The 16,672-nt window shown below is 42.9% G+C and overlaps 1 protein-coding gene across 1 annotated transcript; it reads right to left on the minus strand.

Annotated features, from left to right (window-relative positions):
* Positions 1-3,106: 3,106 nt before the first annotated feature.
* ADPRS (ADP-ribosylserine hydrolase) lies at positions 3,107-15,420 on the minus strand. Its single transcript, XM_033956998.1, has 6 exons — positions 15,134-15,420; positions 14,905-15,001; positions 12,025-12,232; positions 11,729-11,913; positions 5,767-5,867; positions 3,107-4,013 (listed from the first exon to the last, which is right to left on the minus strand). Exons 1-6 carry the CDS (start codon positions 15,315-15,317, stop codon positions 3,700-3,702), a joined length of 1,089 nt encoding a protein of 362 aa, XP_033812889.1. The 5' UTR covers positions 15,318-15,420; the 3' UTR covers positions 3,107-3,699.
* Positions 15,421-16,672: the final 1,252 nt, after the last annotated feature.

The following is a 16,672-nucleotide window of genomic DNA, read 5'->3' on the forward strand; positions in this document are numbered from 1 at the left end:
TCCACACCTCAGAGTTTGATGAGTACCATCCAATTTGCAAGTTCTTCCAGAATTAATCCAGGTACCTCTCCTCCCTTGTAACCAAAAAAAAGAAAAAACCCAAAACTGTTGTAACTTCACTGGAAATGTCCAGTTAGCTCTTTTGTAATCCGCCTTGAACTGCAAGGTATAGGCGGAATAGAAGTCCCTAATTTAATGTAATGTACCAAGGTCTCCCTTCTGCCCAATACAACTGTGCCATGGGGGTCGAGATGAACAAATTTGTATGCTATTAGTTTATGTTGGTGGGCAGACTGGATAGGGCTTTTTTATCTGCAGTCATCTACTATGTTACTACGTAAATTCAGTCACAGCTCTATAGATTTTTTCTTTCTCCAAGTAGAAACTAGAAAGCATTTTGCATTTATGGCAGTTGGATAAACTGAAGTACAGGGAAGTAAAGTAACTTAGCTACGATCAGAGTGTGTGAAAGAGCAGGACCGATACCTTGGAACTCACAAAAGAAACAGGTCTAGATTCTCAAAACAAAAATCGGCATTTAATGCAGACGCTAAACCAGTTCCAGCCAGATTAAACATAGAAACATAGAAGATGACGGCAGAAAAGGGCTACAGTCCATCAAGTCTGCCCACTCTGCTTACCCACCCCCTGTCTATGCCCTAATGACCCAATTTTCTTATCTTGACCCTCGTAGGGATCCCACATGGGTATCCCATTTATTCTTAAAGTCTGGCACGCTGTCTGCCTCGATCACCTGCACTGGAAGCTTGTTCCAATGATCAACCACTCTCTCTGTGAAGAAATACTTTCTGGTGTCTGCAGCAGCCACTCTCTCCTCCTCTCCCTATTGGCTAAGGCTCTTAACATTTGCATCTCCTCTTCCTATAGGCTAAGGCTCTTTACACCTGCATTGTGATGTCATAGAACTTTCTGATTATAGAAACATAGAAACATGATGGCAGATAAAGGCCAAATGACCCATCATAGAAACATAGAAGATGACGGCAGAAAAGGGCTACAGCCCATCAAGTCTGCCCACTCTGCTTACCTACCCCCTGTCTATGCCCTAATGACCCAATTTCCTTATCTTGACCCTCGTAGGGATCCCACATGGGTATCCCATTTATTCTTAAAGTCTGGCACGCTGTCTGCCTCGATCACCTGCACTGGAAGCTTGTTCCAATGATCAACCACTCTCTCTGTGAAGAAATACTTTCTGGTGTCGCCATGAAATTTTCCGCCCCTGAGTTTGAGCGGGTGCCCTCTTGTGGCCGAGGGTCCCTTGAGAATGAAAATATCACTGCATGCATTTTAGCAGTGCATTATCGAAACAGCTTATGGAGATCTTTTGCGAGCTTTCTAGCAGTCTTCGACACTGCCATGCAAATGGGCTTTTCAGTATTCAAACGAGCACTCCGGTGGATTCTTAAACATCGCCGAGCCATTCTTCAAGAGCAGCATCGGCTTTTAGGGACAAAAATCAGCGACTGGTCCGGAGGTGCCGGCACTGTTAAAAGTGTGTATTTTGGCTGTGACTAATGACAAAAAATAAAAATTAGGGTTTTTAAGTGGGAGTAGTAAAAGCACACTTCTTGAAAGCGTGCATTATAGCCCCCATCAGCAGCGGGAGAGATGCCCACTCTCCTGCTGCCAACTGGCACAGACCCCCAGCAGCGGGAGAGATGTCCACTCTTTCCCGCCGCTGACACATCCCTCCGGCAGTGGGAGAGATGCCCGATTTTGAAGAGGCAGGCCAACTGGCTGGAGGAAGTAGGCATTCAGAGAAAGGTAAGGGGGAAAGAGCGGAGGTCCTTGGAGGCAAGGGGCGGTAGCATGGTAGCTGGAGAGCATGGGCATCTCTCCCACTGCTGAGGAGGGTTGGGGATTGTGCCGGTTGACGGCAGGAGAGATTGGGCATCTCTCCCACTGCCGGAGGGGTGTGTCAGTTGGCGACGGGAGAGTGGGCATCTCTCCTAATGCCCCGGGGGGGGGAGGGATACTTGTGGCTCGATTTTTGTTTTGTTTTTATTCTGCGCATGTGCCCATCACTATCACCAGCGATGGGCACATGCAAATTTAGCAAATCTTCGCTACTCATTTGCCGACCTCATTTCCATGAGCGATTTTTTGAGAATAACTCGTTTTTGAAATCACTACAAGAACGCCTGCGACAGTGCCAATTTTTGAGAATCTGGCCCACAGGATACAGCCACTCTACCGTTCCAGTATCACATTCTTTTTCAATCTGGAACTAGGCTTGAGATGGAAACTCCTTTGTAGCCGACTTCGCTTAAACTGAATATTCTTTTCGAAAAAGTTTGGCTACCCTGGGATCTATTTAGCTACTTTTATTTGATGTCCTCAGTGCAGATGGAGGCAGGAAATATTCCTGAATTGGAGGGTTGTTTTGGGATTTGTTTTTTTTTAACTAAACAAGATTTTATTCCGGGGGGAGGGGACAGGAAGGCTTTCACATGTAGAAAGCTAGATGTGCTTCACTAGCTTTCTAATTCCTCAGCATGGAAGCAAATGCAGGTGGCAGGGCTAAAATGCTTTGTGAATGCAGAGTTTAATTACTGTAGAGACCAGAACTGGGCTTTTAAAAACTGGCTCAGTCCTCTAAAAAATGGTTCATAGTCTAAAGCGCGCGAGGACAAAGGCACGCCGACAACCGAGTGCAGGACTTCATCGCGCCAAAGAAAAACCTTATTTTAAAGGGCTCTGACGGGGGGTGTTGGTGAGGAACCCCCCCCCCCACTTTACTTAGTAGAGATCGCGCTGGCGTTGTGGGGGGGCTTAGGGGTTGTAACCCCCCTCATTATACTGGAAACTTAACTTTTTCCCTGTTTTTTAGGGAAAAAGTTAAGTTTTCAGTATAATGTGGGGGGATTACACCCCCCACAACCCCCCAACATGGCAGTGTGAGGCAGCGCGATCCCTATTAAGTAGAGTGGGGGGTTCCCCCCACACACCCCCGTCAGAGCCCTTTAAAATACGGGTTTTCTTCAGCGCGATTAAGCCCTGCGCTCAGTTGTCCGCGCGCCTTTGTCCTCGCGCGCTTTTGACCCGTCACCCTAAAAATAGAAGAACACAAGGAAAACGCAACCTTAGTAAAAGCCATTTTTATTTTAAAGGTACACCACAGAGTGCTTTGAAAGGGCAGCAAATATATATTTTTTCAGGAGAGGTTCAGTCAGTCTTTCAAGAGAGGAATCGGCCCAGAATATGTTACTCTACTTAAATCCGGCCAAATTCACTAGGAGCATCATTAAAACCAGACTGAATACCAGGCCTCTAGCTCCAGTTAATTGGGTTTCATCCATCATGAAGCTACAGGAAATACTTTAAAGACTGCAATCATCTGCATAGCATCCATCCAGGAAACCTGGTCACCCTACCCCCCTCCCAAAACTCCAGTGGTAACAACACCCTGATCAGGACCAGCACTGCCCCACGGCCCAAAGTCTCACTAACCACAGAACACAGAGCACGATTACGGTCTATATAGGATCAGCCACTAGGTTGTGCTATACTGAGCCAGGCTCCTCCAATGGAACATATCTATGGCATATGTAACAAAATAAAGGAAGCAGCGCTAAGACTGACCTTCTGCTGCTCAAAACCTTTGGATGTACTTCTGAGAGGGGGGGGAGAACCCCTCTGTAGACCCTGTAGTAGGACGGCTGTATGACTCGTGTATTACACAGCCTCTGATGTGCTCTCAAGTCGTTTACAGTACAATTTATATAGGCCCTCTGCCGCCACCTCTGTTTCAGTGAAGTCCTCACAGCTCTGCTTCCAGTTAAACGGGATTTGCTCCTCACCATAGTAAGCACCTGCAATTGCCCCGGCCATGGTGGCAATAGTGTCTGTGTCACCTCCAAGAGAGATGCAGTAAATAATGGTTCTCTGCAGGTTGTTGTAATGGGCTGGGATGTCAGAATCAAGCTCCATGCAGTGCAGGAATGAGTAAATAGCGGTGGGGACAGACTGCAAGGCAGCAATTCCATTTCCTGCAAAAAAAAGAAGAGTGGTTACTCTAAGCTTCAGGGTCCAGCAATGCTTCTGGGGAAAGCGCAGAGCAGTGAAGCAGAAGACACTGAAAGAGTCACATAAAAGGGTCCCCTGTTAAAATTTTCCCTGCCGTGGGATGAGGCGATCTTGAGAACCACACGTCCAAATTTAGAGCTCAATGCTTAAGCGTATCACAGCTGCATCTGTTCAATCTCAGCTCAAAACCATTTCCTCACAAGGAGCCAAGTAACCAAGTGGAACAAGGTGGCTGGAACAGTCTTAGGTCCGCTGGCCACAGGGCAGAGACACCAAGTCCAGGCTGTAAAAAGCAACTGATGACACGTGCTTGGAACCCTAAGAGTTTCCAGGATCAGAAAGGAAGCAAGAAGTCAGCTGTTGGAATGAAAACAACAGTAGCACACAATAATGATCGCCTCACACTAAACGGCGTAAGAGACAGTACCGCCATTAATATGAAGCTTTATGGGGCTAATGTTGCAGCAGGGCAGCTAAGTGTAAAGTCCAAAATGATGCTGATGTGTGCTTTGAAAATAGCATCATACAATGACCCCCCAGTCCTGCACAAATTTACACCGACTGTGAACGCGTTTGTGTACTCTCTGTAGCCTCATAGTTAGTGGGGAACTGGGCTCAATCCCCACTGCAGCTCCTTGTGACCCTCCATTGTCCCAGGTGCAAAACATAATTCGCTTGTGAGCCCACTAAGGACAGAGAAAGTACCTGCACATAATGTGTACAGTGCTGTGTACGTCTAGTAGAGCTTTAGAAATGATCACTAATCGTGTTAGTTATTTGCCTGCATTGCAGTAGCACCCAAACCATGTCCCAGGAGCATTAGCACACAGACGGTAGGAAAGTGGGCCCAGTCTTTCAGCGTTACACACGAAGACCCATTTCCATATGGGATGCATGCGTCACGTACACAAAATTCAATGTAGGGACACTGGACCATCTGCTGTTCTATTGTCCCTTGATACTTAAATTTTGGAAAATCTAGTGGCATTGACGTACGATACCATGCTATTGGCACGTTAATGAGGGCTAAAAGCCCAATATCCTCCCATAACAACAAACTTCTCTTTATCATGACTGGAGTTGCCATACAACTCGTTTTGAAGAACTGGAAAAACTGGGATCGGTTAAATTATAATTTCTGGTGGGAATCTTTATGCCACATTTTTAAAATGGAACGTATGATTGCCATACAGCAGGGACATTATAGGAAATTTAAGGATGTTTGGGAGCCATTGACAAAATTCTGTAAGGAGTGATTGTTGAATTTGCCCTTTGAACATACACGTCCAGAGTGGGGAAATACTTTTAATTTAATTATGGAGAAGTGCAATTGTTGGATATATAGAAGGGGGGGAGGATACATGTATTTGTTAGGAAATATAATTTGATTGAATTTAAGTGCTGTTAAAATGTAAATTGTCTGTATAATATGTTGCACTTATTTTAAGGTTTAAAATGAATAAAGATAAAAAAAAAAAATCCCAATTGATTTGGGGGGACGGTATGCCGAGACAAAGACCGTGGACCTCAATATAGCATAGCATATATAATGCCTCAGGCCATTCATAAGAAAGCCAGAGCAAGGAGGGCTTCCCAATACATCAATTCATGACTCTCTTCAAATCACTGAACGGCTCAGCCGATCACACGTGGAGAACAAGAGGTGAAGCTGAAACAAGAGGAATGCCATCAAGGGAACTCGTAAGCGGTTCTCACCTAACTCAGAAATCACATCCTGCTTGGAGACCTGGCCCCTCTGTAGAAACTCTTTGATCTTCTGGAGACGGCAGGAGAATGGAAACGCCAATAAATCCAATCTGGTCAAGAAAGTAAAGGAAGCAAATTAGCTTTCTGGAAAACTCCATAAATATAAACAGCAAATAGATGCAATATCCACGGGGTGGGCTTAACCATTAGGCAAAAGAGGCAACAATAGAAGCTGACAGCTCTACACAGATGAAAAGTCATCAACGCGTACTTTTACCCAGAGGGAAGTGGGTACTTTTCAAACAAGCAAACAGAAGAGTTCCTCACCTTGGGATACAAGCAAAAAACAAGAAAAAAAGGCAAGGAGGATGTCTTAACAACCAAAACGAGTCTTTATTAGAAACAGTAGGTCCCAACAAGGATCCCAGTTTCAGCGTTTATAAAACGATGCCGGTACGCAATAAGAGTGCTGGAGCAGAAAAACGAGCTGCGCTTGACACCGTGAAAGCTTGTTTTTCTGCTCCAGCAGTCTTGTTGAGTACCGGCATTGTTTTTATCGAAGCGTCCCCTGAAGAAGGTGTTTTTAAATGCCGAAACTGGGATCCTTGTTGGGACCTACTGTTTCTAATAAAGACTCGTTTTGGTTGTTAAGACATCCTCACCTTTTTTCTTGTTTTTTTGCTTTTCAAACAACCCATTTGCAAGTGTGGTGTCCAATTATGCATTTTTACGGGATCGCCTGGAAATGGGTGAGTTTCAAATTGTTTGAGGAGGGGCACTGGGGACCCAACACCTTTGGACCAGTTCTGAATGCCCTTTTTCATGAGACAGAGGAAATAATCCTCCTTTAACCACATGCAAGACAGTATTCAGCTTCAAAGAACAGGTGGGATATACCTTTCTAGACCACGTGACACTTGGTAGGATAAAAGACAAGGCAGTAGAAATAGTTTCCTGAAAATCTGTGTTTGGTGTTCATGACAAGCCCAAGCCTTAAAGAACTCAAATAGACTCACCAACTAGGCCATTTGTCTAAGTTCCACACTAGAGAATGACACGGGGACAAATTTTTCCCCTTTCCCGCAGGATATCAATTTCCCCTTCCCCGTAAGTTTGGTCGCTGTTCCTGTCCCATTTTATAAGCTCTGCATTAACCGCACAAGCCTCAAATACTTATGATTTTGAAGTGTTTGAGGCTTTTTTATGTTTTAAATTTTTTATTCATTTTCATACATCCACAAGTGTAACATAGAAATTTAAAACGATCTCATAAAACATACACTTGAATTCCTTTCATGTACCACTGTAAATACAATATATTATTCTGTATTTATGAACAATAATAACTGAAATATATATATTACCTAATATGTATAATAGTTATTAAAATTTAAAACCCTCCTTTCCCTCCCCTCCCAATACACATAACAATTATAATAAAAATAATGACAAATATTTTATGAGATAAATTAAATAAAATGAAACCCACCCCCCTCCCTTCTTAATAAGATTTTTATTATGGGAAAATGATTTCATTCATTACAGAAATCTGCTAATGGTCCCCAGATCTTCTGAAACTTGCCAAAATAACCTCTGTGTTGCTAATGCACGCTCCATTTAATATATATGGCATACGGAATTCCACCAGAAGTTATAGTTTAACCTATCATAATTTTTGCAGTTATATGTAATTTGTTGTACTGCTACCCAGTCAATATAAATAAAAGTTTGTTATTGTTTGAAGAAATTTTACTCTTTGCTCTCATTGCTGTGCCGAATAAGATAGTATCATAAGTCAAGGCTACTGGATTTTCCATCATCCTATTTATTTGAGGCCAAATTGAATTCCAAAATAATGATATGAATGGACAATAGAATAATAAATGATCTAATGTCCCAGCCTCAAGATGACAGTGCCAACATCTATTAGACCTAGAGCTATCTAATTTTTGTAAGCGAACAGGGATCCAAAAAGCTCTATGCAAAAGAAAAAAACATGTTTGTCTCATAGATGCCGACACTGTACATCTTAATCTCCAAGACCAAAGTTGTGGCCATTGAGATGCAGTAATCTGGTGCTTAATCTCAATGCTTCAAATATCCCTAAGACCATGTTTTGGTTTTTTATTTACAAATTCAGATATTAATTTATACCACCTTGTGGCAAGTGTTTGAGGCTTGTGCAGATGAGGATGGAGTTTGCAGGAATGGGGCAGGAACAGTAAAAGAACTTGATGGGACGGCAAAATGAGTTCCCGCGGGGACAGGGAAAAATTTGTCCCCGCGTGTCATTCTCTATTCCACACCAAAGCATGTATTGTTAATGAGTGTATCTCAGATGCTTATATCTACTATAACTTGGTTATTGTACCACTCGCTTTCCAAATACTTCTTGTCTGCATTGTCTTTGACCACACTGTGTAAACCATTCTGGGCTCTTTTGGGAGGACGGGCTAAATAAATAAATATAAAGGGACACAAAATAAATAATCCTTTTGGGGCCAAAAGTAGGTTTTAAGAATGAAATCTTTTTCCAGTAGATAAACTATGTAACCATCAGGGCTGTGGAGTCGAGGAGTCGGAGTCGGAGGAAATTTCGGGTACCTGGAGTCGGAGTCTGAAGTACAAAAAACTGAGGAGTCGGAGTCGGAACATTTATCTACCGACTCCATTTTTGAACTTGGCATACCAATCACGAGCGATTCTTTCAGCTATAGCACCCACTATATACACAGCACAAATGTTGCGAGCAGCTTCTGCGGCCTTAGAACCTTGATTAAAAGCAAAAAGAAGGTGGTGTCGAAAATGCTCATTTCTCTCAACTTGACATTCCATTTTAACGATCTGAAAATTAACCAGTGTTGTGGAGTCGGAGGAAATTTCGGGTACCTGGTGTCGGAGTCAGAAGTACAAAAAACTGAGGAGTCGGAGTCGGAACATTTATCTACCGACTCCACAGCCCTGGTAACCATTAACATGGTCCTAGCATGTATAAGGGGGGTAATAATCTCTCCAGGAAGCATAAAATTATTCAAAGACAAAACAAAAACCAGAAAGGGCAACAGGCGGGTAAAGTCTTCCTACTTTGCACTTTTTATATTCACGTCAAATCATTCTTGGAGGTTTTGCACCTAGGATGCCCTCCTCAATGTTTCCCCAAATTGTGACATCTGCCTTGCCCTCATATGTCGTGTCACCACAAAATAAAGCTGAAAACCCCCCAAAAGAGCTTTAACGTGTCCCCACAGGAAACCAGATTTCTCCCCAACATACTAGAGAAAGGGGATCTTGCCGGGCCAAAACCCTCCTTAAATGAGGCTGTTTCAATGACGATGACAGAACCTTTAATTTCAGCAGCTTCCTCAGCATTTAACACCTGCACAAAAGACCAAGGGAAATCACTTCCCATCTAGGGTTCGAGGGGTACTTGTACTACAAGACAAGACAGCCTTCAAATATGTCATGGGGGGATCAGAATAAAGCTTGCAGTCGTGTAGGGTCCCAGATCGAGGTTCCCAAGAACTTTCACAATGCCTCCACCATGAACAATGCAATCCATGGGGCCATTATGATTTATTAATCTTGCTATACCGCTCGTTCATTTCACTGATCCATGCGGTTTACAAAATACAATCAAATAAAAAGAACTCCATTGTTAAACAGAATAGACCTAACCACCACAAACAGCAAGCATACAAGTTCACATTCACTCCTAAATAAAATAATAATGTTCTATTAAGATTTCATCATAAGAATTGCCGCTGCTGGGTCAGACCAGTGGTCCATCATGCCCAGCAGTCCGCTCACGTGGCGGCCCTCTGGTCAAAGACCAGCATCCTAACTGAGACTAGCCCTACCAGCGTACGTCCTTGTTCAGCAGGAACTTGTCTTCTTTTCAAAGACGCTTATGATATTTAGGAGTCCCAGCCTATTTTTGCTTATTTTAATAAGGCTACTTCTTTTATTTCCCTCCTATTGTTTTTTACCATAATCGTCCTTCTTTCTATCATTATTATTGTATTTCATTACCCTGCCTTTCCCTTTGTTTTCCTTCTTTGTTTATTCTGTTAGTCGTTAATTTAATATGTTTTGTTTAGTGTTCATCTGTCTTTATCACCCCTGTATTATCTGTAAATTGAATGATTTGTTCGTCGCTTAGATATTTGAGTAAGCGATTAATCAAATACTTAATAAACTTGAAACTTGTCTAACTGTCTTGAATCCCTGGAGGTGTTTTCCCCTATGACAGACTCCGGAAGAGCGTTCCAGTTTTCTACCACTCTCTGGGTGAAGAAGAACTTCCTTACATTTGTATGGAATCTATCCCCTTTCAACTTTAGAGAGTGCCCTCTCGTTCTCTCTACCTTGGAGAGGGTGAACAACCTGTCCTTATCTACTAAGTCTATTCCCTTCAATACCTTGAATGTTTCGATCATGTCCACTCTCAATCTTCTCTGTTCAAGGGAGAAAAGGAATGTACAGGAAAAAAGACCTTTTCCATTTCGCCTTAAAACGTGGACAACAATACAATGTTTAATCTTTTATATAACGAATGTATTTCTTAACCCTATTTTTACCTAATGTTGTTTAATAAGTTTTAACCTATGTAAGAATTGTAAATCCCTGTAGTCTGGTTTGTCTGTCTGTTTACTCTCTTTTAACTAAATTTGGATTTGTACATCGCTTTGAATTAGAGAAAGCGATTAATCAAGAATAAATAAAAAACTTGAAACTTGAAACTTGAAACTTGAACTTGAACAATGGGGAAAAAAACCCCCAAAAACCCACTGTCTGATTTCAGTGTAGATACACAGGATTTCCTATCTTTTGGAACACTAGCACAAGTTTATTTACGGCTTCCCATGAAATGACCACGGTGAACTTATCTTGCAAAGAGGGAGTTTATAACAGACTCTGGGGCTGCCAGTGACATCACACAGCATTCGTGATTGGAATTCACCCAATGTATGTATGATGTCATTAACTACCTCACCAGTGTTTGGTACTGCAGCATTGATATTTGACCTTGCAAATCAAAAAGGGGATTAAGGGGTACAGATAGAAGCAGAAGTAGGTTATAGAAATAGTCAGGAACCACTTCACAGGTCATAGACCTGATGGGCCACCGCGGGAGCGGACCGCTGGGCGCGATGGACCTCTGGTCTGACCCAGTGGAGGCAACTTCTTATGTTCTTATGTTGGCAAACTTATTTACATTACATTAGTGATTTCTATTTCGCCATTACCTTGCGGTTCAAGGCAGATTGCATATGAATTGTCAGGACATTAGAAGTGTGTTGGGAATAGTTAGTATATTTCTTTAAATTGCTAAGGATTATATCTGAATTGTCATGATATTAGAAGTACATAAGGAGTAGTTTAGGGGAAAACTACTACTATTTGTAATTTCTATAGCAACTGAAAGTCGTATGCAGCACTGTGCATTTAATATTCAACAGACAGTCCTATTCAATTGAGCTTTCAATCTAATTTGGACAGACAGGGCTTCTCAGGGTTGTGGAGTTTCTGGTAGAAGGAATGATACAATGGGTACAGGCATCTAACAGCGAGTGGGAGTTAAGAGTTGAACGCAGCTTCAAAGAAGTGGGCTTTTACTTTGGATTTGAATACTTCTAGAGACGGAGCATGACATATCGACTCTGGCAGCCTGTTCCAGGTATTCAGCGCGGCAAGAAAGAAGGAACAGAGTCTGGAATTGGCAGTGGAGGTAAAGGAAACAGATAAGAGGGACTTATCCGATGAATGGAGTTCACGGGGAGGGAACGTGGGGGAGGGGGGAGATGAATGAGAAGAGACATTCAAGGGCTACAGAGTACCGGTAAATGCAATGAGGATTACTGTGTTTGCCCACTATTCATTAAGGCTGCAAGTAAGTCCTTAAAGTATACAGTCAAGGGTGGGGGGGGGGGGGTTTGAGAGTTTCTGCTTCACTCATCCTTTTGCTACTTACTGTTTAGCATCTGCAAGAGATTTCTCATTTCCTTCCACCTCTTTCATGTGGCCAATGAGCTGATCCAGGTATTTATCCCGATCCAGCTGCCCTTCTAGGGCATAGTGTACAGCAAGAGCTTGAAGAATTGCACCATTATAACCCAGTGAGCAGGTGTGGGTCAGTTTGGCACTGATCTCTGTGACCTGTCAAGAAATGAAATAAGAAGAGAGGGTAATCTTCCACAGCTGAAAGAAAAAGACTTGCAATTTTAATTCTGAATCTGCTCCTATTTAAATATCCTTTTAAGAAATGACCTTTTTCAGATCAGCAACGTGAGGATAGGCCAGTGGAATCCCCACAGCCCTCATGGCTGCTCCATTTCCGTAGGAACCTTTGCCGTCAAACTGCTCTCTTGCTGGCTGGAAAACATCACTGCACTCAGTGCTAAGAAGCTTTTTAAAGACAGAGATGACTCCCATGCCATACCCCCTGTCTGGGTCTTTTTCATAGTCCTCAGCAAATCTTTAGTGGCAAGTTTAAAAAAAAAAAAAAGCATTAAAATTCAAGATTCTTTTCCAACAAAATTTTGACATCAATAATCATTAGAAGCCTGTCATTTCAATGCTGAGCAGCGGTAGATCTGGATTGCAAGTGTATTGGCAGTGTGAAGCTGCTTCATCGCATTGTTCCGATATCAAGCACTTGCACATTTCCTGAGATTCTTACAAGTGAGCAGAAGGGACCCAATATTCAAAAGATTTAGGCTCTTAAACTGGGCTCTAAAAATTTACAAAGACCAAATGCCTACATTTATACTCAAAATTTCACTAAAATCCAAAGTTTAGGAGCATGGGAAATGGATAACAACAGGGACAGATTTAAGGGGCTAGTTACCATTCCCCTCAGTATATCCATGGTATGTTTATCTGTTTAGATTGTAAGCTCCTTCGAGCAGGGACTGTCTTCTTCGTGACTCTAGACAGCACTGCATAGTGTTTTAGAAATAATTAATAGTACTAATTAGGAGCTTAGCAATAATTTTTAGCACTAGACTCATAATTAGGCTCATACTAGGCAAAGAAACGGCAGTCCTAGATTCATAAGCATAACTTTTAAATCCCTAAATTGAAATTAAATTTTCCGCAGGAAACTCAGGCTCTTAAATTTGGCTGAAGATAGGTCACAAATTTAGGAGTTCAATCTTTTTTTCAATATTGGGCCCAAATTCTTTTGCTGCCGTTGGCATCTGCATTAAACTTTCTTTGTCTCTCTCTGCACTTCTTGCCCATCGCATGTACCACTCACAAGCCACCCAGTAAACTTTGAAGAAGCCACAGATCAAAATATACTAACCACAACAGCAGGAAAAGTCAAGTTAGTTAACTAACTAAAGGAAATGGCCCAGCTAAAGCTTGCGCATCACTTTGCATTTGTTCACATTAAATTTCATCTGCCTTTTGGAGACCCAGTGTTCCAACTTTTATGAAAACTCACAGAAACTTCCTGTGCCAATGTGCACTTTGCTGCACCTCACTTGGGTTTTACGAATGTTTTTATTCTGGGCTTCACAAACAAACTTCTGAGCTTGATCAAGCTATGTAATTATATATTTTTGAATAAGGTGAAGCTTGATCTATGAATTCTTTTTTGGGAATATGAATATGCACAAAAATAGCAAGAAATCCATCTTGAGGGGTTCCCAAAGATAGACTGGGGGAGGTTCCTGATATTAATAGTCATGGATTTGATATACCACCTTTCTGTGGGTACAATCAAAGCAGGTACGTTTTCTGTCCCTAGAAGGCTCACAATCTAAGGTCCCCCTTTACAAAGTCATGGAAGCAGTGCTGCCATGGAAAGTGCACCGAAGCCCATGGGAATAGAATGGACTCTGAAACATTTACCATGGCAGCAAGGCTACTGTGACTTTGTAAAAGGGGCCCAAAGTCTTGTACTTAGGGCAATGGAGGGTTAGGTGACTTGCCCAGGGTCACAAAGAGCTCGAATGGGCACTGAACTTAGTTCTCGGGCCCACTGCACTAACCATTAAGCTCCTCCTCTCTACCTTTGCAAATGGGGATGCCAAGGACGTCTCCTGTCAGAGTCCTGCCTGCAGCAGCTGAGCTTTGGTTGCTAATGCTGGCACATGATGAAGAGAGCTGACATTAGTGGCCGAAGCGCAGCCAGGAGATGTCTGCAGGTGGCTAGTAGGACTTGCCCTCCGCAGGCCACGCCACCGGTCATGCAAATGAAGAAAGCTAGAAGGTTTGGGATTTTATCAACTGCAGACTTTTCACCTGCTGATTGTCTGAGGCTTTTCCCTTCTTGTCACATTTGTGTTTGCTGGGGTTTGTTGTTTTTTTTTTGCAGATTTGTTCTGAGCTTCTCGTTTTTGTTTGTTTGCGTGGAAATCAGGCCACGATCCAGTCAGGTTTTCAGGATTTCCCCACTGAATATGCATGAGCTCTATTTACAATCTCCAAAAGAATATGATTTATGGTAATCTTCTGCTCAGAGTCTAAACCCTAGTTTTTATATTTTAGATACTCTGAGCATCCAAAAGTTCTATTAGATTACTTTTCAAAAGAATTATGAGCCTCAGTCCCACCACTCCACAGCATCTCCACAGCTTTATGTGGTTATTTCCTCATCGGCTCTTTCTAATTTTTAGCCGTTTTTCTTTGTTTTAAATCCTTTAAAAGTGCATTGTGCTATACTGCTACAGTTTTTATTGTTATGTACAAAGTGCTTAGTGTTTAATCAGTTCATTTTCATTTCATACAGATTTAATAAATATTTTGAAAACTTCGCTTATATAGCTGTTGTTAAAGCTTAGTTTATCTATCTTCATTCATTTCAGCCTTTATTTCATTTGCTCGGTTTGGGAGGCTCATAACTCTTTTGGAAAAGTACTTTTGGATGCTCAGAGTATCTTTTTTTTTTTTTGTAAATCTTTATTAATTTTCAAACTTTGACAGCGCATTACAAATAATATAACATAAAAAGATTACATAAAATGCACCAATCTCACACAAATAGTAAAGAAAACACTCATCCCCTCCCCCTTCTCCCAATTATTAGTACATCAAATCATATTATAAAAACTTGAGCTCTATTTGCATGCACTGCCTTCCATTGTATGCAAATCGATCTCACGCAGCCTCTTCATCGGGGCCCGCCCCTTCACCTCTGACCTCTTGGCCACGTCCGCTTCGTCGAACGCGTCCGTAGCGAGCAGGGAACGCACTAGCCCCCGCGTCATGGCCGTGTCGTCCGTGTAAGACAGAAATCCTGCGCGAGAGGGAAAGAGACAGAGGCGCGTGAGTGACCCCGGAACTGCGCCTGCGCGCTCGCTCGCTTCCTCCTCCTCCCCCCGCCCCGCCCCGCCCTCGGCCTCCTCCTCCTCCTCCTCCTCCTCCTCACCCGGCTCGCGCGGCGCCTCCTCCTCCACGCACTTAAGGAAGCGGACGACCCTGGCCGCGGCCACCGGGCTGCGCCCCTCGAACTCGGCCCCCAGGCAGTCACCGAGCAGCGCCCCCAGCAAAGCGCCGCGGAAGCGGGAGAGACTGCGGGCGGCGGGCAGCATCACCTCCGCCCCGCCGGCCATGGTCCGCGCGCGCTCGCACCGCTTCCGGGAGACTGAGCAGCGCGCGAAGCGCCGTCGCCGCTGAAGGGGCCACAGCGCCACCCCGCGACGGGAAGCCGCACCTGCACCACCTTGAAATGCAAACCGAGCAACCAGTTCAATGTCAACATATGATCAAATAAATGAGCGCTTTGGAGGTGTTATAGTTATTTAATAGTGGTAAATGAGATGTATTCCTTTTCCCCTCCAGAGGCTGCTGGCAGCATGCATTCATCTCTGTAGACCTGGGAGAACAGGATAGAAAATGGAACAAATTGCAGATCCTCTGCTCTCGACTCAGCACTTGGAGCCTCTATTTATCCTTAGGGGGGTTTTCTTCACCACATCATCAAAATAATAATAATAAAAAAATTCCAAAGGACCATCATCAACCATTAAGCTGCTGTTGACCAACCTGGCTATAACATGAGCAAGTGGCTACACCTGGAGGGCAGTGGGCCCTAGACTTCCCATTCTAGTTGTAGTCACCCTATGGCCAGTTAGAGTTTTAAGATTGTTTTAGGCAGTATATCAAATTTAATGAACTTCTAAGCAGAAATACATAATGTATATAACAAAACCCCACAACAAATAGGCATGATTGGATGGAATAATATGCAAATTTATTAAATGCATAGTTATTGTAGATATCCTAAGCTGATCACAAGTCACCTGATTTACAGGCTGACTAATAGTAGGGGCTTTTCTAGCTCAGGGATGGGCAACCTCAGTCCTCTAGACTGGAGTTGCAACCCAATCAGATCTTCAGGATTCCCTCAACAAATATGCATAAGATCTGTATACAATAGAGCAGTGGTCTCAAACCCTTTGCAGGGCCACATTTTGGATTTGTAGGTACTTGGAGGGCCTCAGAAAAAATAGTTAATGCCTTATTAAAGAAATGACAATTTTGCATGAGGTAAAACTCTTTATAGTTTATAAATCTTTGCTTTTGGCTAAGTCTTAATAATAATATTGTAGTTTATAGCTAAAGAGACATATGATTAAGAAATTGTATTATTTTACTTTTGTGATTATGATAAACATACCGAGGGCTTCAAAATAGTACCTGGTGGGCCGCATGTGGCCCCCGGGCCGCGTGTTTGAGACTAGAGAATGAAACGGGGAAAAAATCTGTCCCCGTCACTGCACCGTCCCCGGCCCACCATCCTCTACACCGCCCCGTCACCGTCCCCGCAGCATCTATATAAGCCTTAGTACTGCAATATTTAGCTTATTCCTTTCTTATAAATCAAAGTTCTGGCTGCTGAACTAGAGAAAGAGATGTTCAGCTGGCAGGGCTTTGTTTATAAATTTTTATCAACACAACTAATATA

This window comes from Geotrypetes seraphini, chromosome 8 (genome assembly GCF_902459505.1).
Source record: "Geotrypetes seraphini chromosome 8, aGeoSer1.1, whole genome shotgun sequence".
NCBI classification, from domain to species: Eukaryota; Metazoa; Chordata; class Amphibia; order Gymnophiona; family Dermophiidae; genus Geotrypetes; species Geotrypetes seraphini.

What these genes read in the sequence shown, in the direction of transcription:
- ADPRS (XM_033956998.1), bottom strand. Translation starts at nt 15,317, where the DNA reads ATGGCCGGCGGGGCGGAGGTGATGCTGCCCGCCGCCCGCAGTCTCTCC. An exon ending in GAAGCGGACGTGGCCAAGAG is followed by an intron (nt 12,233 to 14,904) that starts GTCAGAGGTGAA and finishes TTGCCACTAAAG; the next exon opens with ATTTGCTGAGGACTATGAAA. An exon ending in ACGTTGCTGATCTGAAAAAG is followed by an intron (nt 11,914 to 12,024) that starts GTCATTTCTTAA and finishes ATTTCTTGACAG; the next exon opens with GTCACAGAGATCAGTGCCAA.